Source organism: Miniopterus natalensis, chromosome 14, assembly GCF_054644295.1.
Source record: "Miniopterus natalensis isolate mMinNat1 chromosome 14, mMinNat1.hap1, whole genome shotgun sequence".
Lineage (NCBI taxonomy): Eukaryota > Metazoa > Chordata > Mammalia > Chiroptera > Miniopteridae > Miniopterus > Miniopterus natalensis.
The window spans coordinates 40,645,522-40,668,692 of record NC_142094.1 but is presented as its reverse complement, the minus strand read 5'-3'; the positions used below and the strand labels follow the sequence as shown (position 1 = coordinate 40,668,692).

General features: G+C 48.6%; 1 protein-coding gene across 2 annotated transcripts in view; it reads left to right on the top strand.

The window, feature by feature from the left end:
• Window positions 1–22,104: 22,104 nt before the first annotated feature.
• The window catches only part of MMS19 (MMS19 cytosolic iron-sulfur assembly component), a 28,689-nt gene continuing 27,622 nt past the window's right edge, over window positions 22,105–23,171 (top strand). For both annotated transcript variants that reach the window (XM_016219945.2, XM_016219944.2), the window contains exon 1: window positions 22,105–22,230. In XM_016219945.2, the coding sequence (XP_016075431.1) occupies window positions 22,119–22,230 (112 nt within the window). In that variant the 5' untranslated portion in view covers window positions 22,105–22,118. The remainder of the gene's footprint in view (window positions 22,231–23,171) is intronic.

Genomic DNA, 23,171 nt, shown 5'->3' with positions numbered 1-23,171 from the left:
GTTGGCCTGCCATGAAACATAAAATTCCTAATACAGGGCCTGTCCTTCAGGATTAAGGCACTGTCATGAAACGTCCCTGTGGAGTAAGATGTTACCTCCTGCAAGAGCCAATTAAATGTTCTGGGCAGGCCAGTAGGCAGGCATCCAGAAATGTCTGGTTGAGGTGCTGATGTTAAAGCTCCAGGTGCAGACAGGAGTTGCTCTGAAGTAGCAGGCATGGCCAAAGAGCCCTGAGGAGATGTTACAAAGAAATACGATGTGCCAAAGATGCTAAATTGTAAGATCTGGAAATCTCCAGGAGGGCAGAGAAGGTGCTAAAGAGCTAGAAGGCAGAATAGCTCAGGGGTGCCCCACGAGAAGAGAAAAAGGAAAAAAGCAGAAAAAGAGGAGGCAGGAAGGTGAAAGGCCTCTAAAGGAGAAACAGTAGGGAGTCACCAGGATAGCCCTAGCCCCCAGCAATCACCACCCTTCTCCAAGGTGCTCAGCCATCACACCCTGGCCTCTCTCCAGATCCCTCCTCCCAGCTGCTATGTCCTGTTCCTGGCACCATATGGCTCCTACATGTCCATCCCAACCAGACCCCACGAGCCAGGTACATTCTAAACAGGAAGGAAGGCCTTGTTGTTTAGAAAGGACTTTCAGAATCTTGCCCATAAAACATGCTAGAAGTCAGGAGGAGGCAGAATACACCTGAGCAGAAAAGGACAAGATTGAGCATCTCTGGGCTGTTCTTTCCTGCCTGGCCACACATTTGGGATGACCTGGGCAAGGCCCATGCCCTCTCTTTACCCTCACCATGCTGTAAGGTCACCAATGTTCATGCGAACTCAATTCCCAGGAGTGGGAAAAGGAAAAGTTCTTCAAAGGGCAGCAGACCTGCTAATGGGGAGTGGAGACACAAAGAAGGCCTGGCCAGGCTCATCCAAGCTCACTGAGTGCAGAACTCCACCCCCACCCACACCAGGCCATGGTGAGGGGCAACAGGGTAGCATACAGGAACACACTGTAGAGGGACTTCTACAAGAAAGGACTTCTCCTTATTGGAGCCATCAAAAGCTAGCCTTGCTCAAGGAAAGCCTGGCTGACCTGACTCAGCAAGGATGCCAAGTAGAGCAACTCCACACTGGGTGGGCAGCTAGACAACATCACAGTTTGGGCTTTTCCAACACTCATGTCCTGCCATAATGCTCTGGAGTTGAAGAGGCGATCTCATCTATGTCTTGTAGGGCTCAATTCCAATCAGTTGTCACCTGCTCCCACAGCCTTCTGTGGTTTACAAAAGGGCTCCCACCTACATCAACTCATTTGATGTTGTGGCAGGGGCTCTAGAGCTACACCACACACCTCTGTACTCTAGAGCCAGCCACATGGGCTTAGGAAATCAGTGAGGCAAAGCAAAAGTCAAAGGACAATCAATACAATCATACAAACCTTTGTAGTCCCATGGAGCCCAAAAGAGGTATGCCCATCGGTCTGTCCTCCCTTGAAGCCCATCTGAGTGCCAGCCTCCATGCCAAGGTCCAGAGACTTGGCCAGGTGGTTGTATGGTCCATTCTAAAGTGGGCCAGGCACACACTGCTGCCCAGCTTTTGTTGAAGGAAGCTGGGCCCAGCCCTGCAGCTGGGGCTTCAGGAAAAGTAAGAAAACAGAACGCAGAGATCTGAGTTGGGATCATGCAGGAAGTCTGGATACTGCTGCTCATGTCTGGCTTAGGGTGGCCCGCATAGCTCGATTTGGAAAAAAGCCCCAACCAGGCTAGAGCAGGAGAACTTCAACTTCTGCTGACCCAGATCCCACTGGAGCCAGGAGGTCCTACAGGGAAAGCTGGGCTCATGGAGGGCAGCCCCTTCTGATTTCAGGCTGCTCTCCTTCAGGAAGAGAACGCCCTTATGGGGAACAGAAAACTATCTTCCTGGAATGGCTGCCCACAAGTGCCAGCTCTGTCTTCTGAAACAACATGACAAAATCTCCAGGCAGCTCTGTGTGGAGGTTAAAATCTCTTAGCAATTACGAGCTTGGGAGTCAGGAACCTGTTCTCTGGGTGGGTGACCCTGGGTGAATCATCTAATCTAAGCACCAGCTCCCTCCCTGATTAAATAGAGATGATAATATGCTCCCCTTTGGATCACTGTGAGGATTAAATGAGATCGTGTATATGAAGCCCCTAGCACAGTGCCTGGCACATAGGAAGGGCTCAATAAATGGTGATAATGACACGATAACAGTTTTTTCAGGATTTAAAGACCACCTTCCTGATCTTCCTGTGCCTTTGTGTTTTCTTGCTAAGCAGTCCCAGTTCCTTAAGACATGATTTCAAGTTCCCCAAACACCCTTCAGTTGCCCTGTCACTAGGCAGTTGCAGCATAAAGGCAGACGTTGGGCAAAGAGACCGAAAACGTGGGTTAGAACACGGACAGCCTTCCTGAAGAGATGCTGGAGGGGTCTATTCAATCTCCAAATTGTACCGAGCACCTCCAATGAGTCAGGCATCATGCAAAGCACTGCAGACTGACTACTCAACATGATATGACTCCTCCCTCCAAGAGCTTAGACTTTAGTCTACTCCATAAATTAATGGTTAATGTGCATCCAAGCATCTAGAACTGAATTCAGAAATGCCATGTCCTCAAGCATGCCCTGCTACCTTCCCTAAGGTGAACTTAGCTCTCTACCCAGCAGCGTCTCCTTCCTTTACCGGCCATCATTTGCATGTGAGGCCATTATCCCTACCTGTGGGATCAAAGTGTGTTCCAGGTGAGAAGACAAAGAAAAAGGTTAAAGGTCCATGATATTCCAAGTGAACAAGATTAGCACAGAACTCAGCACAAAGTAAGCACTTGTCCTAGGAGGCTGAATGGAAGCTGGCAGGCCCTGGGCCTCAGTCTGGGACCCAGCTTCCCCAGAACTCCCTCCTAATGGTCCTTCTCTCTTCCTAGGACCCTGTGGAAGGGACAACTGCTATGGCAAGAAGGTCAGAGCAGAGGTTCGCCAACTACAGCCCCATGGAAGGCAGATTCCAAGTGTGTGCTGGCCAGCCTACCAGCTCTAGGCAGTGCTCCAGATTTGGCCTCCCTCTTCTTTCTCTCCTTGAAACAGAAAATGCCTCCTCACCAGGGAGGGAAAAGATGGGTGGCCACTTGCCTCTTCCAACGGCTTCTTTTCCTTCTTGGAACGCCTTCACTCATGAAATTCCTTCTACCCAGCTTGGACAAGGCCCCCGCCCCAAGGTTGTGCCCAGCACACGACCGTCAGGACCAGGGGCCAGCTAAGGTTGAAACCTAGCCTATGTTCATTCACCAGCAGTGGGCCTAGCAGGGCTGCCTCTGACCAGAACAGGAATCTTTTTTCTAACTCACCTAAAGGTGTCTCATGAGCCAGCAAGTTGCCCTGGCGAGGGGTGGGGCTACATGGACAAACATGGCTACCTCAAGGCTCAGCCTTCAGGTGTATATTTTTCAGGAAAATCTTCTTAATCCTCCACTCCAAAATAATTTATTCCCCCTACCCCATAATTCTCTCCCAATACCCTCTTCTATCCTTTGTAGCACATATTACATTTAGATTATTTGAGCAAAATCTATTATCCCACTACTCTATGGGTAACATGAGGGCAGGGCAAATCTGTGTTGTTCAGCTGCATACCCAGGGCCAAGCATGGAGCTCAGCATGTAGAAACTCAATGCACATCTGAGCTTTTATAGAGGTATATGTTTCAGATTAGCCTTGAACTCTCCAGGTCTGGGCCTCTACATGAGGTATTGCTTTCATCCAGTACACAGCAGGAAGTAGGTGGCAAAGCCATCAGACAGGCTACCCAGAGCCCCAAGAAGGTTTGGTCCAACTGAGACAAGGCAGGTAAGATGCCCCACACAGTGCGCACCATTCTTGTCACCTCCAGTCAACACTTGAGGGGCCGCAGGACACAGAATGACAGGACACTATGGTCTCCTGTTGAAAGACCACGTTTCTCAGCCTTTTAAAGCACACACCCCATTTGATAAACATAGGCTTCACATACACCCCCCCCACCGAAAACTGTGCCAGGCCCTATTTGAGAGTTACTGTAACATCAGGCAAGATTTTTGCTAACCTCTACTTTCAATGGTTTACATTTTAAAAACAACATATTTTTCACAACCTAAAATGTGATTATGACACTAAATATATTTTTTCAAACTTCATATATGTCCAATCCCCAGAAATTTTTATATTCTCTCATTTCCCCCCTCCTCCTATTGACAGTCACCACTCAGACAAGATAGAACACAAAAGGGCCTACTGCAAAGAGTAGCAATGTTCTAAGTCAATACAGAATGTGTAGAAGAGGCACACTGGGACATATTTTTAGCACTCAGAATAGAATGACTACATGATCTAAGACGACGATCGGATGGTCTTATTCTAGCTCTCAAGAGATTAGGCTATTATTCTAGCTCTGAAGCTCCTTTATCAGGATAATGTCCAATTAAATTCTTAAGACTAGGAGGACATTTTTTCCCAGCTATAAAATGGGACACTGATATGGGGGAGTCCATAGCAAAGAGAAATACCATGACCCCTAGCATCCAAAGGTTTTCTCATTGTTGGGGGTACGGAGAAAAGAGAAACAAAGCACAGCTCTGAGAATGGACACTGCAAGGTTTCTTATCTGGACTAGTTACTAGTTGCAACAGTCTACTGGAGGGGAAGGAGAAGTTGAAGTTTATGTGGGAGGTGGGATGCTGGGCCATGACTCTCCTCCTCCAGTGGGAGGCAAATACATTGCCATGGTTACGAGATGGACATGGGAGTCAGATCCACATGCATTCTAGTCTTGTTCTGCTGCTTACTCACTGAAGATGTAAGATAAATTACATAACCTCTCTGAGCCTCAGTTTCCCTCAACTATTAGAATAATACAGCTTGCCTTAAGGAATTAATATGAAGATTACTATAGAATGTTTAGCACAGCATCTAAAAATGATAAGTAAACAAAGTATTTATAAGTGTTAGTTTTATTATTTTTATTACTATTATTGTTTCCCAGTAGGAATGCAGGCAGCTGGAGCCCAGAGGCACCTGGCAACCCTCTCATTCTCATTTCCTATTTATTGTCACAGATGACATGACCTCTGTGATGGAGGACAAGAACAGCTGGGCAGGCCAGTGAAAGGCACAGCTGCTGTGTTTTAGGAAAAGTAATACTGCAAGGGGCCCGAGTCTGGAAAAGAGTTGGCAGGAGAATACAAAGTCTTGCTTGGGGTGGAGGGAGAAGGCGAGTCCAAAAGAGGCCAAAGGGGCTGTAGGGGAAGGAAGAGGAAGCACAGGGAAAAGACCCAAACCAAAGACTTCGTGGGCATAGGAAGCTGGCCTGCCAGGAGAGAGGAAGCTGCAGGTGAGCAACAGGGAAGCCAGGAAGAGCAGCATGTGGGCAGCAGGGGCGAGCTGCGCCACATCCTGAGGAAGGGGAGCTGGGGAGAAAGAACCAGGCTGCTGGGCACTGCTGGATGGAAACAGGTCAGGACAGATGAGAAGAAGGGCCACAGGCTCTCCTGCTGGTTGACCTTGGGTCCCCTCCTCAAGCCCTCTCTGTTCCCCGAACTCCGTAAGCCCCAGGATTCCACCAGTATTCCCATCACTCTTCCAGGCTGGCAGCGAACAGGATGTGGGTTTCATCATTTCCCTTTTTCCTGGGCACTTTGGAACAAGTGCTCTGTGCTATTCTCCGTGGAGAACAGGCCAAGGAGGGCCCATGTGGAGGAGAAATCGCCTCCCTGTTCCACTCTGAAACGTACATGGGTTGAGCTGCCCACAGCTGCCTCCTTCCCCAACTGCTCTTTTCTTTCTCTCAGAGGAGATCTCAGCCTCAGTCCTGCCTACTGGGCTCTACCCACACACAGCAGCCCTCAGGGGAATTCTAGAAGTCGGTGGTGGGGATGAACTAATCCTAGACCTAATCATTCATTCAGGTGCCCCCAGATTAAAGTTCCAGGCAGGCGCTGTTATTGACATAACCCCAGGTAACATGGAGTCAAGAGCAATGTCATCCATTGGGGAGGCTGGGCTGGCTGCACAGAGCCAGCATCAGTCACATTGTGGCAGGTCTAGGAAGAAAGGCTCCCTGATCCCGCAGAGGGGTCACCATGCAGGCTGTCACACAGGCTGCAACAGTAACAAGGCTGCCTGCATCCCTGGGCCTTTCCTGCACACAAAGCATTGTCATGTATATAACCTTTGATCTTCCCACATCTCTAGGAGGGGACTGGGCAGATACTGTTCTCATTTTGAAGATGAGGAAGCTGAGGTGACTTGGGCAAGGTCATAGTTCCTGAGAAGCAGAACTGGTACACCCACCACCCGTTCTCCAGCAGTCTACCCCTTTACCCCAGGACTTCCCTTTCTGCTCTAAATGTACACAGTTCGCCCAACTGAAAACAATGACAAGCACTCTAGCAGCCTCACTGCTCCAGAGGCTAACAATCTCTCTCCTTCGAAGAGCTTCCCTTCCACAAGTCCCTGGTGTTGCCAGCCCTCCACCCCCACCCCATGCAGTGCTCCTGCCCCTGCCTGCCACATCTCTGGTGCTCCCTCTGCTTTGGCCAACCTGTCATCCAATCCTGTAGACTTTCTTCAAAGGGGCTCCCACACCCCTTGCACTTCTACTCCGAAATGTCAACACAGACCCTTCCCTCCTGCCCGAACACTGCCGGCCTCCTAGCTGGCCTCCTTGTCTTCTGTCCTGCCCTGTCCCTTCCCTATCCATTCTTTTCATCTTGAGTCCAGCAGTACCCTCAAGTCCCCGGCATCTACCTCCATATCCCTGACCCACAACTCAGCTATCAAGGTGCCTTTCAGACCTTATTGCCCCCTCCCTGAAGCACACACATGCCCCCGGCCCCTCCCTGCACCCTTGCTTTTAGCTCAGGCTGGTCCACTTCCTGAGCCCCTCCTCTTTTCCATCCTTCAAGGCTCTGCTCCCGTGTCCACAAGCATCCCGACTGTAGAGGATATGAGATTGTTTCTTAATGCCTGTCCTGCCCCAAGCTCTGAAAGGGACAGCCTTACATCCCACCTGATGAGTGCCCCTTCCCCCCTGACTAGCTACTTGTACCTTGGTGGTCCTGTGACCTAGAGAAGCCAATCCACTGGCTGCCAGAACTTGGCATTGGTGTGCTCAGCCACGGAATAAAACAATGAGTAAGAGGAGAAGGCTGGGTCTACAGAGAGGGATGCCAAGGCAGATGCTCAGATTAAAGCAGAGAGGCCACCAGCCCCCAAAAGACAGAACTGCCTCCAGTCTTGACAGCTTTCCAGGGCCAGCTCCCATGAGGCCGGGCTGCCTTGCCATAATCCTACCAACAAACTCTCTTTCCCTGAGCTAACCTAGAGGGGTTCTCTGTGTCAACGCTGTTGACACCAGCTCAGGGAGCGCCATGCCCTCTGACAGTCCCAAATGGAAGAGCCACGTACTCGGCAACAAGCGGGCTCTGCCGAGTGTCACTTCTTTTCCTATCTCCCCCGTATAGCTAGTAAGTGTTCTACATATACCTGGTTTCCTCCCTGGAACTAGAACCTCCCATTTAGGGCTGGAGGAGCAGACAGCTTTGGGGTTGTCTATGTGGCTCACAAGTTCTCTTCTAAAGCTGCCCCCAATCTGCACGGGGTCAGCAGTGGCTCCTGCCAGGCACGTTTTGTTGCACATGACCCCTTACCAATCGGGCAGAGTGGACCAAGGGTAGAGATGTGACCTAAGCTGGGCCAAAGGAACTCGCTCCCCTGGGAATCTAGACTTTGGACTAGGAGATCTAAGTCTCTCTGAGTGTGGCTGGAACTGTAGCAAAAACACTTGGGACTGTGTGGGCTGAGGAAGGAGGAAGCCAAGCTGCAGAGACGAGAGACAAAGGGAGAATCTAACAAGGTTTTTCCAATCCCCTGCTTAAAGCCAGGCAGCAATCCTGCCGTGGGGTCCCGAAACCCTCTAACAAATTACCTTTTTAAAGCTAGGTTCAGTTGGTTTCTGTTATTTGCAATCAAGAGGTCTTAACACAGCTGGGATCTCCCTTATGCTCCTCCAAGAATACAAAGCAGGGGCTCAACAAACAAACTTGCTGAATGAAGGAAACTGGTCCCAGATTTTGGCTTTCTGATTTCTGCCAAAGGCACCGCCGTGCTCTACAAATACTCCACATATAAAATGTGTAACTCAGCCCCAGGCAACTTAAATTTACTTTCTCTCCCTAAAATGCACTATATGCTCATTTTCATCTCTTCTTTGGGAAAAACCAGCACTTAAAGGAAAAGCAAGTGGGAGCAGGCCAGAAAAAACAGCCCATGGCAGTGCAGGCTAGCAAGTCAAACTGGATCTGCAAACTCTGTGCTACCCCCCCCTCCCATTTATAAAAACCTCTGCCCCAAGATCTCTGTCCTACGCCACACCCCCAGTCTACCCAAGATGACCATCAAAGTCTCTAAGAGAGGACAAAGCTTGTAACCCTGCTGATGGGTCATTTATGCCAGAGGCTATCACAAGGCCAAATCCATGAATCCTGAAGCTAGGAGAAACCCGAGGGTGGTCTAGCCTAGTGGTTTTCAATCTGTGTGCTCTGCAGGACCCCAAGACTTCAGTGGAACCTCTTGTGGCCCATCTCCCTGGCATCAACCAGTGCAGCACTCATTTAGTTGTATATATCAAGCTACCCTGTAAGCTTGCATCTTAAGGGTTCTAGTGGCTTAAAAAAATAGTACAAAATTCCTGTTCCAGGCCAACTCCTTCATCACTCAGATGAGGAACCAGGGAATGATGAGCATAAGGCCACACACACAGGTGTCAAGTGGTAGAGTGAAAGAAAATTCTTGCTGCCTGACTCTCTACCGCCTCTCTCCTGAGGCTGTTCCTTTAAAGGCTCACTTGTGCAGGACCAGAACCCTGGTCTTATGTGGGTGAGCATTGGCTGGGGAACACAGAGAGGACACTGGAAACACAATGCAGCATCACCATCGGCCACGGAGTCCGAGGTGACCCTGCTGCATTGGTGGAAGGGCAATGCTAAACGGCCCGAACAATATGGAGCTGTCCTGATGCTAGTCCTCCGCTATATATAGTTTCTCCCCTGAAATGACCTCATGCAGCAGCAAAGCTTCTGGTGTGGCAAAATTGGCTAAGTGTCCCCAACTCCAGAGGAGAACTCTGCTGAAGAATCCAGGTGGTAAATGGGAAAGGGGAGTCTGCAAGGGGGGTGGGAGAGCAAGCTTCTGAGACAACTCAGGAGAAATTCTTTCCCTTGACCCCCTTGGGCAGCAGCAGAGAGGAGCAAACCTGAGATACTTGGGCAGTGGGTGATGAAATATGAGTCCCAAGTCTGGAGTGCTGGAGTCCCTGCTTTCTCAAAGGCTCTAGTCCTCGCTGCTCACAGATGTTGGGTTTCTCTTCCCAAACCACATCATTCATTTGCACCCCATTTGCAGGAACCAGCAGAGGCTCTCTTTGACCTAAACAACCCCATTGACTATCAAGACCTTCCCTACTTTGGTGTATACAGCCAATTTGATACTATTGCCTAAAAGAAAAAGAAAAAAGGCTAGAAAGATAAACAGTAAATGGGGAATGGAGACTTTCTCTGGGTAGTGGGAGTACAAAGATTTTCATCTTTGGTCCTTCTGGTATTGTTCACATCTTTAATTTTACAATAAAGAAAATTGTATAACTTGCTTCTCTCCAACCTTACCCTCCAAACTCTCCTCACTTACCCCCAATACCTGCACTATCCCACCTCAACTCCTTCTAAAGTATCTACACACTGCTTTCGTCTCCACTCGTCTGCACACCATCTGCTTGAAACGGTGTCATACCTTTGTCTTTGCTTCCTTCCCTGGACAGATGGAAAACCATCATGGGTGATGAGACATACATGTATATGTGCACGTTTGCAGGAATGAGGCAGGATGTAGAAGGGCACAGGAAATGGAGGGAGATTTCCTGGGTCAAATACCAGCTCTACCTCTGACTTCGCAGGGCAGACTAATAGCTTGACCAGAGGCTTGACCTCTCTGAACCAGTTCCTTCAGCTGAATTCCTTATAATTGCCAATTTCCTTCCCCTAAAAGATAAGGATGGGTTCTGAACAAGCCTGCCAACCTCCCAGCTTTTGAAGGAGGGATCATTTTACCTCTAAAATAGGCCCCAGATCCAGCCTACAAAAGAGGTCTCCATCCATCCATCCATCCATCCATCCATCCATCCATCCATCCCCAAACTAGCACTGGGTGGTGGGATGCACTCAGGAAGGGCAGGGTCCATAGGCTGAAGTCTCTCCTTGGACACTTCCTCTGTCCCAGGGCCCCTGGTATAAACAAATGCCCAAGAAATGGTGCTGTCAAAAGTAGCAGGCTGTGCATCTCTGTCCAGGACTGCAGGAAAAGTGTTTGACGATCAACAATGGGCCAGACATCCAGTCCCTGGATCTTCCATAGGACATGTGTCACAGAAGGACAGAGCTAGACTCAGCTTCAAACAGGAGTCGGCTGCAGATTAAAGGGCCTGATGAATCTTTCCTTCTGCCTACTGACTCCAAAAATTAGCCCATCCTGCTTCCCAAGGAGAGGGCTCAAATAACAGTGCACACAGCCTGTGGAGGTTTTAAAATTTCATTTAGGGCCTTACAAAAAGCCATAACAACAGTAAGTTTCCAGCCAAATAAGGTTCCCTTCTGAGCAGCCAACCCTGGACTGGGCCATAAACAAGAATATCACACTGGGCCAGACAGCGATCAGCTCTGGGTTCTGTGAGTCTGATGAGAGCACAGAGGGAAGAAGGGTGAACAGCAACCAGAGAAGTTGGCCTGGGGGTGAAACACGGCATTCAGAGAGCATCACCAGCTCCCTAGGACTGCCGCCTCTTTAGCTCACCCTAGACCCTGGCACTGTGTCATGGATCTGTCCACCAGGGGTGCCTAGGTGGAAGTGGATTTGGAAAAAATAGAAAGAACACACAGATGCTCCAGTATTATTCAGTCTATCAAACCATAAGCTCCTTGAAGAAAGAAATGAACTCTTTATGATGTGCCCAGCGCGCAGCACAGTGCCCAGGATAAGGCAAATGCAGTGGATATTTAGAGGCAGGTTCCTATGGTGGTTATGGTACAGGCTTCAGGATACAACTACCAGGATTCAAACAATAGTTCCTTCACTTTCATGGACAAGCATCTTAACCTCCCTGAGCCTCAGTTTCCTCATCTGTAAAATGGAGGTAATAATGTCTACCTTACAGGGCTGATGTGAAATTTGAAAACAATGAAGTCAAACACATAGCAGGGTACCTAACACATATATGGCAGAAAATTAATAAATGGTACTGATTTCAGTGATGGTGATTACTGGAGCTGCTGTGAGGGCTCGGGAAATGAAACGCTCAGGGCACGTGACCATCCATTTGTGGGGAACAGGGTGCATACTCTAATAACCAATACAATGTGCAATATCCCATATTACAGATGACAGTGTGCTCTGTTTTCCAGACACTGCATGGGGGGTGGGGAGAGGCTGAAGAAGGAACAAATCTATGAAGGCTGTCACCAAGTGCACTTGCTGGCACACTCAGGATGTGTAGTGTGCGAACTGGCAGAAGTGGACTATTTGCTAGTCATGAGTGGCAATGACGTCAGTAAACCAGCTCTACCTGTTTAGCGTCCAGTGAGCCCTTAAGCTGAAATTGACAGTGAGGTAGATATTGCATAGAAGGAACCCAGGGATAAGAATCCAAAACAGTGGTCTGGAATCCAAAACTTTTCATTTCTCACTGTGTTATTCTAAACATAATAGTTAATATCACTGAGCCTCTCCCCTTAAATGAGGCCAATCTCACTCTCAGTGAATTATCAAGAGGATTAGATGAGATGTGTATGAAGTACCTACTGTACAGCCTGCCACACAGTCACAGCTCAATAAATAGCAGTATATAATAATTATAAAGCAAAGGTTTTATTCTAGTTGCAGGGGGATATGTATCAAGTGTGGAAAAGTGATTCTTCTGTGGATGTTTATTGCCAGTTTCTTGGAAGTTCATAGAGGAGATGTTTGCAATTAACAGTGTATCAGAGAAATGTGGGAGGCTCCAGGAAGGAATCCCCAGTGAACCCAGAGATGTGTGCCAAGCTGAAGATGGGCCACAGCAAACTGAGAGCACTCCAAAGCCTTGACCTACCAGGTAAGTAATGTTTGTATCTGTAGGGAGATAGCCCAGAAAAATAGCCACTAGTTGTTACTGGAATCAGTAACAACTGATTCCAGTGTGGGAATGTTGCAAGAGATTTGTTACTAACAAGAGTTCTCTTGCCCTGGCCAGTTTGGTTCAGTGGTGAGTGCGTCAGCTTGTGGAATGAAGAGTCCTGGGTTCAATTCTGGCCAAGGGCACAAACCTCGGTTGCAGGCTTGATCCCTGGCCCCGGTCAGGGTACATGCAGAAGGCAACCAATTGATGCATCTCTCTCACATGGATATTTCTCTCTCTCTCCCCCTTCCACTCTCTCTGAAAAGCAATGGAAAAAATATCCTGGGGTAAGGATTTAAAAAATAAAGAAAAGAAAACTGTATATTATAAACAACCTCTTTGAAAGATCTTAGATTTTACAAATCAAAAGAAATGCATGGTCAGTGCTTTCTATACACTCTGACTCCAGGGGAATGGCCAGAGGGTGGCCAAAACCAAATTTCCCAGGTGGAGTAGGGGAGGCTACGCTCTGCTCCTCCTAACACTCTAGGCTGAACAACAGTCAGTAGAATACACGTCCCTGAAGGAACACTGAATTTGGCCTTGGTTATTGTCATTAACAACTCACTGCCATTGCTTGCTAAGCATCTGCTGTGTGTGGGCATCTTGCTGATCACTTCACACACAGCATCCCCTATAATCCTTGACTATATTACCCTTGCCCCCATTTTACAAATGGTGAAAACTGAGCCTCTAGCCTGAGGCTTTCTCACCACTCTGTCACTTATTTGTCAACAATCTTGGGCAGCTTACCATCCTCTAAGTCTCAGTATACTCATCCATAAACCAGGACAAATGAGACCTGCCCTGCCTACCTAACAGGATGGCTGTGGCGATCAAATGATATATTATACTTGAGGAAGCACTTTGAAAACTGTAAAATGCTGAGCAAAGGATCGTTAGTCTTATTAATTACAAAGAGTGACACCTGATCCTGCAAGCACTTTGCTAATGTGACACTGTTGCCTCTTTCCCTTGGGAATTTGGAAGTAATTCAAAGTCTGCAGAGCCAGGGCACTCTTTTCAAGTCCCTGGCACCTGGGGGTTGGAAAGTGGAGGTTCCTTCTGGGAGGAGGAGGAAACGACGATGTCTGCATTCTACTTGTTTCTCTTCAGGAACAAGCTTGTCACTGTCACACTTTGTACCTTTCACTCATCCCTATGTTCTCCACTTGAACCACAGTCCTGTATCTCTCACATGCAAAAGGCAGCTAAAAAAAAAAAAAGAAAAATGGCGCTCAATCAGAGTAAGACAGCATTAATATTCTTTGGGAGCCAGATAAATGATAACACAGAAATGCTTTGCTTAACTGGAGACATCCATCCATCCATCCATCCATCCGTCCATCCATCCATCCACCCACCCATCCCAACCACTGACCATATAGTTAGAAACCAAATTACGACTGACCAGAAAAATGTCACAGACTCTCCCCACTCAAGCTCCTGTATTTGCTTCTCTGGGGGACCCCTCAGATTCACTTTGAGCCCATCTACTCTTTCTTTAAGCATAATAACAGGCTCAAGAAATTAGAGGGGCTGCTATTTGAGCCCAGCAGATGGGATCTCAAGAAGTGACTACTTCAATGAGATACCATTTCACACCCATTAGGATGGCTACTATAAAAAAACAACAAAAAATAACTATTGGCAAGGATGTGAAGAAACTGGAACCCTCAACATTGCTGGTGGGAATGTAATATGGTGTAGCCGCTGAAGAAAACAGTACGCTGTTTTCCTCAGAAATTAACATATGATCCAGCATTCCACTTCTAGGTATATATACAAAAGAATCGAAAGCAGGGTCTCAAACAGATATTTGTACATTCATGTTCATAGCAGTATTATTCATAACAGCCAAAAGGTGGAAGCAACCCGTGTCCTATGACGGATGACGGGTAAGCAAAATGAAGTATATACGTCAACACAGTATTATTCAGCCCCAAAAGGACATTCTAACACATGCTGCAACACGCGCAAAGCTTGAAGACGCTATGCTGAGTGAAACAAGCCAGATGCAGAAGGACAAATGCCGTTATGACTCCAGTTATATGAGGTACCTAAAGTAGTCAAACTCATAGAGACAGAAAGTTGAATGGCAGCTGCCAGGGGCTGAGAGAAGGGGAGAATGGGGAATTCGTGTTTAATGGGCACTTGTTTCATCTTCCCAAAGGTTTAGTTTGGGAAGGTTAAACAAGTTCTGGAGATGAATGGTGATTATGGCTGCACTACAGTGTGAATGTAATGTTAGAGAACAGAACACTCAAAGTGATTAAAATCTCAAACTTTATGTTATGTATATTTAACCACAATTTTTTTATTGGGGGGAGAAGTGACCACATACTACCAGGGAGAAAACAGAGTAACAATTATAGGTGGAAACATGAACCCCAAACGCATAGCAGCAGGAAACCATTTTGTTTGGGGCCCATTGCCCTAGAGCCTCAGCAGCCCAGGGGCCTGACACTGTCATAAGCACGGGAACTGACCAGGCAGGTCCCACTCTTCTTATTCACAGCCCAGAACAGGATTCAAGTGCCTCCTCACACAAATGCTGCTGCCAGGGCCTGGAGGTCAGGCTTCTGAACAGGCTCTACCTCGGCAATTTCCTTCTGCCTGCCTCCAGTTCACCCCCACCCCCTCTTTCAGAGATAAAGAATTTGGAGAGAAATAAGTTTTTGTGGTCCCCACCTCCACCAAGCAAGTGCTTTGTACATATAGGTGCAAACTCAAAACTGCCAAATTGCCAAGAGAGGTTATTCATACTCAGCATAGTTTGCTTGGAAGCATATCATCCATTTCAGAAAGAGTCCCATCCAAAAATAGTTTTTAATCATTTCTTTTATAGTTTTGCTCTTTTAAAAAGAGTAAGCTTCAATGATACGGTGGGAGAGAAAATCACTGGCTATGGTTTTGTGCGTAAAAATCCTGTAGCTTTGAATAATAGAAACTTTATAAGTTCACAAAGTTTCTTTTCATCCAGGATCTCACTTGATTCTTACCACCTCTCTGTGAGGTGGGCAGAGAAACAGTCATCCCATTGTACAAATGGGGAAACTGAGTTCAGAGAAATCAAGAGTCTTGTTGAAAGTAACACACAATTAGGAAGGAGCAGAGAACCAAGGCTTATTTCCCATTAATGCCAGGTGAGGCTCTGGGTAGGGACCTCATATCTGAGTAGACAGTGTAGCCATGAAAGTAATTTTAAAAACAGTGTCAGCTTTTTTTATCCCCATAACATCTCCCTGAAGTCAACGGGAGATATTGTCATCTTTTTATTTATCAAACAGAGGGTCAACTGAACACAAACAAATGACTGGCCCAAGATCACCATTCAAAAAAATGGCAGAGACACATCTGACTTTGACCACTGCCCTACTCTGTCTTGGCCTCAGCACACTCGAAACTTAAAGGAACCCAAGCAGTTTTTATATAGGTTGCACCATATTTCTGTGAACTCGGCAGGAAGTAGATATACCTTTATTCTCTTTTTTTAATAGCTGGGAAAGAAAAGAGAGGTTAAAGAAATCTTTAAGTTCCTTTTCAGCTCTAAAATTCTATGATTCTAAAAATTCCTCAACAAGTCAATGGGGTAGAGGCCTGGAATCCACATCACCCTCCTCCATGCCTCAGTCTGTTAGACCACCCCACTTCCTCTTGAGTTTATGACTATAAATACCATGTGTACCCAGGAGAGGTGTCACTCTTACATAGATGCACATATAAAATGACTAGAAAGTGCTATTCTCTGGCTAGGACCCTAGTAGAGGGCTTCACTTTGCTCTCCTGCTTCAGCACTGGTATCTTCTAGCAAGAGGCTCCCAAACCACAGGGAATTATACCCCAGGTATCTGAGATCTTCCCCAGGCCTTGGGCAAGAGAGAAGCCAGTCCCAGGAATAGAAGGCCACTCTGAGGTTGCAGCTTAAGTCCCTTCATCAGACACCTGCCCTAACACCCATCTAAGATGGGAACACAATCAGGTTTGCTCATTCCTGCTTTTCTATAAACCTCATCAACTCTGTTAGACACACTAATTTCATCCAACAATATTAGGCACCTACTATATGCCAGGCAGTGCTCTAGGTACCAGGGACTGAACAAATAAAAATCTATGGGCACACGCAGTAGGGAAGACAGCCAATGTCAAATGATGGTAAGTGCTGTAAAGAAAAATAAAATAGGGAAGGGCAGCAGATAATGCTGAGAACAGGTGGTGGAGGGAAGGGGGTCAATTTTGAAAAGAATGGCCTGGGAGGGCTCAACTGAAAAGGAATGTTTGAAGAGACGGAGGAGGAGAGGGCGGGAGGGACCCATTCCGTTAACAGGGACTGGCACAGGGGACGAAGAGCGAGAGATGGCTTAAGAGAGTTAAGCTGGTGAAAATCGTATCATGTCTTGTAGGCCAACACAAGGACTCTGAATGAGATGGGGAGCAAAGGAGTAACAAAATCTGACTTACAGTTTACAGTACAGCATCACTCTCGTTGCTGTGCTCAAAATAGTCTGTCGGGAGACAAGGGAGGAAGTAGGAAGGTCAGTTAAGAGGCCGATGGTAGCTCAGACCAGGGTGAAAGTGGTGAAGACGGTGAGAGTCAGGTTCTGGATATATTTAAGGCAAAGCCAACAAAATCTATTGATTAAAATCTGTGGATGTGGGATGTGAAAGAAAGGGAGGAGTCAGGGATGACTTCAGCATTTTAGGGGCCTGGGCAACTGGAAAGATAAAATCACCATTAACTGAGATGGGAAAGTATAGAAGGAGCTCATTCTGTTCTGGGCATATTAAACTGAGAAGCCTTTTAGACATTGGATGTGTTATGTAGGCAGCAGAATATATAAGGCTAGAAAGGATAGGCTGAAATGATAAATGTGGGCATCTCCAGCACATATAATAATACGTAATTGTATGTATAATCATAGATTTCCATGTATAATCACATGTAATTTGTATGACTATATGTTTATTATCTGCTCCCCTAAACTGTAAGCTTCATGTGGCCAAGGACCAGGTATGTTCACAGCCAGTAAGGTGCCTGGCACTCAGAGTAAATATTTACTGAGCAAATGGAGAAGTTGCCCAATTACTCTCAAGAATAGCCACAGCAGCCCACACAACAAGAAGCTGACTTGTTGCCAAGCCCAACCAGCCCAAAACAGGGCCCTGGGTCTGTCTACCCCAAGCTTGAGATTCCAGAATGTAAATGGATACGCCTGGCACATCAGTCAGATATTTGGGTTTCAGCCCTGCCACATTCTCAAAGGGTGGAGCTGGGCAAAAGATTGGCCTGTTCTACCGCCTCTATTTCATCCTGCGGTGGCCAGGGGAGGGGCTGCCTCACCCACTCACTTTTTGTGCAGAGATACTGATCTGCCCAGGGTATGTGTATGAGGTGGCAGGAGCCCCCCCAAAGAAGTAAATCCCCAAGTATTCTCTGAAGCATGCAAGGACTACCCAGCACCTGAAGGGGAGAAAGTACACGACTAGGTGTGCATTAAGAGTTAAGAGTCAAAAAAAAAAAGAAGTGACAATCACAAAACTTGATGAGATGAGAGGAACACCCAATTCTTCTAGCTAATGTAACACTGACCAGTAGGTGTCATGTCTCTGCTTCACCTGTCAAGTGACTAGGAAGACAGAAGTAAGGCCAAAGGGTGACAAGGCACAAGATTTCAACTCAATAACTTTCCAGTTTTGAATAGCTGCCTTTGTGAAGATGATCACAACAGCTCTAATGAGGTAGTATAATACCCCCATCCCTTTGTAAGATATTGAAAGTGTGACCCAGAGAAGTTTGATGACTTGCCCAGGGTCACCCAGCCACAGGCCCAGGACTAGAGCTCATATGCTAGCTCTCTGTGAGACTTTCTTCCATTACACCAGTGACCAAGGAAAGGTAAGCATTACAGTGGGAGCTAGAAGACTTTTAGGCATTAGTGTTTCAACATAAAACCGTCCTTATCAAAGGGTAAGTTGCAGATGTTGCAGAAATGCCAGGTGCACACTGAAATTAAGAAGGATTCCTTCCCTTATACCAAATTTGTCATCTTAAAGAGTTCCTCTTGGCTTTGGATATTATTAATAAAGCTATTCATAGTGGGACCCACAGAATTGCAAAAATGATACACAAGGAGGTAAAAAATGCAGAAATATACTTCAGTAAAATGTTTACATGGAAAATTCAGGTGCCCGGCAGGGCATGGCTCAGTAGCTGAGCATCAACCTATGATCCAGCAGATCATGGTTCGATTCCCAGTCAGGGCACATGCCCGGGTTTCAGGCTCGATCCCCAGTGGGGGGCGTGCAGGAGGCAGCCGATCAATGACTCATCATTGATATTTCTCTCTCTCTCCTTTCCTCTCTCTGAAATCAATAAAGATATATTTTTAAAAATTCAGGTGGAAGATGAAGTCAGGCCAGCTTTCTAAAATCAACAAGTAGTAAGTGCTTCCTCTGTACAAGTCACTGTAATAGGTGCTGAATATGTGTGCATGCATTTGTGTGTATGGTTACATGAGTGAGAAGACACACACATACACACACACAGATAATACAGAACCCAGGTCTTCAAGGCTTGCAATGCAGTTGCTGATATAAGACTGTAAACATCAAAGAAATGACTAATAATATGGAGTAGATAATTGTTAAGTAAGTGGCATAATATGTCTGAAGGAGTTCTCAGAAGAAGCAATCAGGTCTACTAGGGAGGGGGTGAAACTGTCAGGCAAGGTGCTTCTAGAAAAATATTGGATTTGAGGTGGACCTGGAAGGGAAGAAAGGCTCTTGATAAGCAAGGGAAATGACATGAGCAAACACTGGTGGCTTTATTGTCAGGGAGAAGGAAGAAATCACGCCTTAAATGGAAGGACTGGACCAGACTTGAACCAGACTGGACCAGCCTGCAGAGTTTGAGTTTTTGTAGACATGGGGAGGTGCAAAATTTTTTCTGAACATAGAACTATATGGTTTGGAGCAGGTTAATTTAACAAATGTCTTCTGGGGGGCCCACCATGTGCAGACACTGGACGAATGACTGAAGATGAACTTGCATTTGGAGGGGAACTGACTTCAGCCTGGGAGATGAGCTGCACTTGAGGTTACAAAGGCATGAAGTAGAGTGGGGAGGGGCAGGTTTGTAAGACCTGCTGAAGGAAGAAACAACAGGTTCAAGTGACTGACTGGCTAGGAGGCAGAGGGCAGAAAGCAGAGAAAGTCAGCAGAGAGAGGTCTTCAAAGTATAAAGTTAGGCAGCTGCAAGAATGGAAGAGCAAAGGGAAGCTGGCTGAGGGGAGAGATGCAGAGCTTGGTTTTAGAAGTGTGGAATCCAAGGATAACTACATCAGAGCATCCAGTGGGAATTTAGAGCTATAAGTCTAATGTTCGAGAGGGAATAGCTGAAGATACAGCATAGGAGTCTTCCCAATGGACAAAGAGTTGTGGTACTGAATAACATTTCTCTGGGAAGGAGAGTAATGAGAGAGAAAAATGAAATGGCAAACTGATCCATGGGTGTGTCCACACCTAGCAGTGATCTGAGAAAAAAAACACCAAGATAGTCTAATGCCAATAAGGGAAGGGGGAGAATTTCAAGTATGAGTTTCAAATGCGATTAAATCAATTATGTGAACTGAGCAGATAGATAATATTTATTAAATGAATGAATGAATGGAAGAAAGCCCTTGGGTTTGAGAATTAACTTTCCTCAGTCAGATTGGCCAGGGTTGCCAAGAGGATTTCAATGTTAAATTTTACCCATCCCCCCTAAAAAACATTTCTTCTCAAGTCATCCTGTCCACCACACAGACATCCTTCCCTGCTTCCCCCATGTTTCCCCTCATCCTCCTTTCCAGTTTCCGCAGCCCAGTCAACACACCTTTGGTGTCAAAGGAGACAGGAAGCTCCAACTAGAGTTCCCACTTCGCTGACTACTCTGCCTGTGGCTCCTCTTACATAAAGCAATTATGTAGCAATTGGGTGGAAGAGGAGACTGTGTTCTAGCCCCGGTTGTACTACTAACTAGCTGTGTGGGTTTGGGCAAGTTGCTCAACCTCTCTGGATCTGCCTTTTTCATAGATAGGAGGACATAGGGTCTATGTGGACTCTAGACAAGTTTCGAAGGTACCTTTCAGCTCTAAAGTCCACGATTTTATCATTCTCAGAAGGTCCTTGCAACACCCTCAGAGAAGGAAGTATGAGACCCGGGGAAACGACGGTCAGACTTCTTCCCGGGGCGAAGCGCCAGTATAGGAGTGTACCAAGAAAGTGAGAAGGCGCTGCCCGGCCCTCGCGGATCACCAGTGAGCAGATCCCATTCCCATGGCTGGGAAGGATCCCAACAAACCCGAGGGCGATTCCCACCCCGCACCCCACTTTTCCGAGGCTCCCAGACGGCCGGGAGGCTCTAAAAAGCCCTGCGGGAAAAAGAAAGATTTCTTTCCCAGAGTCCTGCGGTGCTTTTGCAAGTCGGATTCCGGCAAACACGATCTGCAGCCGGATAATGACACAGTCTTTGGAAGGAACGACTATTCTCGCCTCGCTTGCTACGTGTTCCGGGGACGCCCGGACGCCCTCGCTGTGCCCCAAAGGGCCCGCGTCCGACCCCGGCCCGGGGGCCAAGCCAGCGGCGCCCCCGCCCCGGGCCCTCCTCCCCTCCGCCGGCCCCGCTGCGGTCTGCAAACATTTCCTGCCGCCGCCCCCACCCCCACCGGAGCTTCCCAGTTGGAGCGAGTTGAGCTCGAAGCCGGGTCAACGCACCCAGTTGCCACAACTCGGCTTCTCCAGCCACCAGGGCTGGGGAGGGGGCCCCCGCGTCTGGCTCGGTAGCAGCCTTCGGGGAAACCTAGGCGCCAGGAGCCGTGGGAGGTCGCTCGCGAAGCCTAGGGCTCGGGCAAGGAGGGGGACAACTGGCGGGGCGCCCGTAGCCCTGCTCCCTCCCCCGTCGTTACCTGCTCGCTTGCGGGGGTGTCCCGGGGCGGCCGGCCTTTCTCCGCGCTGTCTCCCCACGCAGTTGCCCATGCTGGCTCCTCAGCCGGGCCCCATGCACCGGAGGCGGCGGGCTGGTCAACTACTGCGCGCTCCAGCCCCGGACAGCGGTGTCCGGGGTCAACGGCTCCTGCCGCCCGTCATCGGGCGCTCCCCGATCTCCCCCCGGGGCTCGCTCTGCCCTAAGGCCGGCTTCGCCACAAACTTTGAGGGCAAAGGGAGAGACGGAGGTGGCCGACTCCCCAGCGCAGTCCCAGGTGGCCGGGCCAGGGGGGTCCGCGACGGTGCCCGGCCCGAGAACAGCTCCGCTGGAGGGGAGGAGAGAGGGGGCGGGCACCGCCGCAGCTACACCCGGCCTGTTCTGGACTCGCAGCTGGGGCCGGCCCCCCGGAGCTTGTCACTCACCTGCCTAACCCCGCCCCAGCCCAGCCCCACTCCTAGCCTCTAGCTCGCGGTGTGGGCGCCGCCGCGGCCGCCCGCCGCAGGTGCGCATGTGACCGACGGTGCCGCCCCCTCGGGCCAGGCCTGATTTTTTCATTGGTTTCCCCCAGGGTGAGAACCGCCCCTCGGCCCCACCCAGCCGGGTCCCCGCCCCGCCGCCGGTCTCCCGGGTAGCAGGGCCAAGAATTACTCGCCCTCAATGGCCCCCGGCTGCGTGCCCAGCGGCCACCTCCCTTCCCAGCGCCACCACCCTGACTCCAGGCCCCGCCCCTCGGGGAGGGACCGTACCATCCCTCCCTGGAACTGCCTGGCCGGGAGCCGGCAAGCACGTGATCCACGGAGCGCCGGGTCCCCTCGCCTTCGCCAGGCGATTGGCTCAGGAGGCGCGTGCGCCGAGAGGCCCGGCCCGCGCCTCAGCCCACTTCCCCTCCCACGGTCTCTAGTTCGCGTCATGGCGGCCGCCGCCGAGCTGGAGGCGGTGGCGCCCACGGGTGCCCTGTGGGGTCTCGTGCACGACTTCGTCATGGGTCAGCAGGAGGGCCCCGCTGACCAAGTGGCTGCAGGTACGGCAGATGTCGCCGCGCGGCTTCCGAATGGGGGCCGACAGGAGGGAGCGGCCTCAGCACTGGCGCCGGGCGGGAAGGGAGAGAGGGACAGCGGTGACTTGGAGAGATTGGTCTGGGCCAGGTTGTGAGCCGCGTGTACGTAAGAGTAACAAACTGAGAGCCCCTTGCATCTTCCTTAAAGGCCTTTACGCCCCTCATCTTCGTTTATAGTTACCCTGTGCGCCGGCCCGAGTTAGGAGAGTCCTATTTCACGAGAAACAGGCCCAGCGAGGGCGAGAGACTCGGAGATCAGGCCGGTGGGGAAACCGGGACTCGGACGCAGATGCTCCACTTTAGAATCTGGTGCTCACGCCGCGAAAGCATGTTGTTTCTGGGAGGTTGACATGAGAAGCAGCGTATTCAGCGGCATTAGCTCCAGTCGCGTGGCATGTTGGGAGTGGCCCAGCGGCCAGATCTCTGTAATTGGAGAGAGAAGAGAAGCCAGTCTGGGGGAGTTTAAGATGTTCTGCGTATCCTCCTTAAGACTTTCCGTCCGTTTCTTGGTAAAGTTCTTGATTAATTTGCTTCATGACTTTTTTATGTGGTGGTTGTTTTTATTTTTTTCCAAGATTTCCAGTTTCCTGCTTTTGACCAGTTCAGGGATCTCTTAGTTCTGACAGCTTATCTAAGATTTGAATAAAACAAATTCCAGATTTCCTCGGAATTCTGAGACTTCCCTCTTTTAGGAAAAAAAAAAATCTTCAAAGTTATTGAATGTTAGGAGACCTTCAGACCTCATGGTAAGTAATAGACAACAAAATAACCTCATAAATATAGAGTTTTGTCTATTTTTGGAAATTTTTCGTGCTTGGGGAAAAGTAAAGGACGAATTTCTCTTTAAATGGAACATACTGACTTTTAGAATATGTGATAAGTGAATACAGTGAATCTGCAGGAAG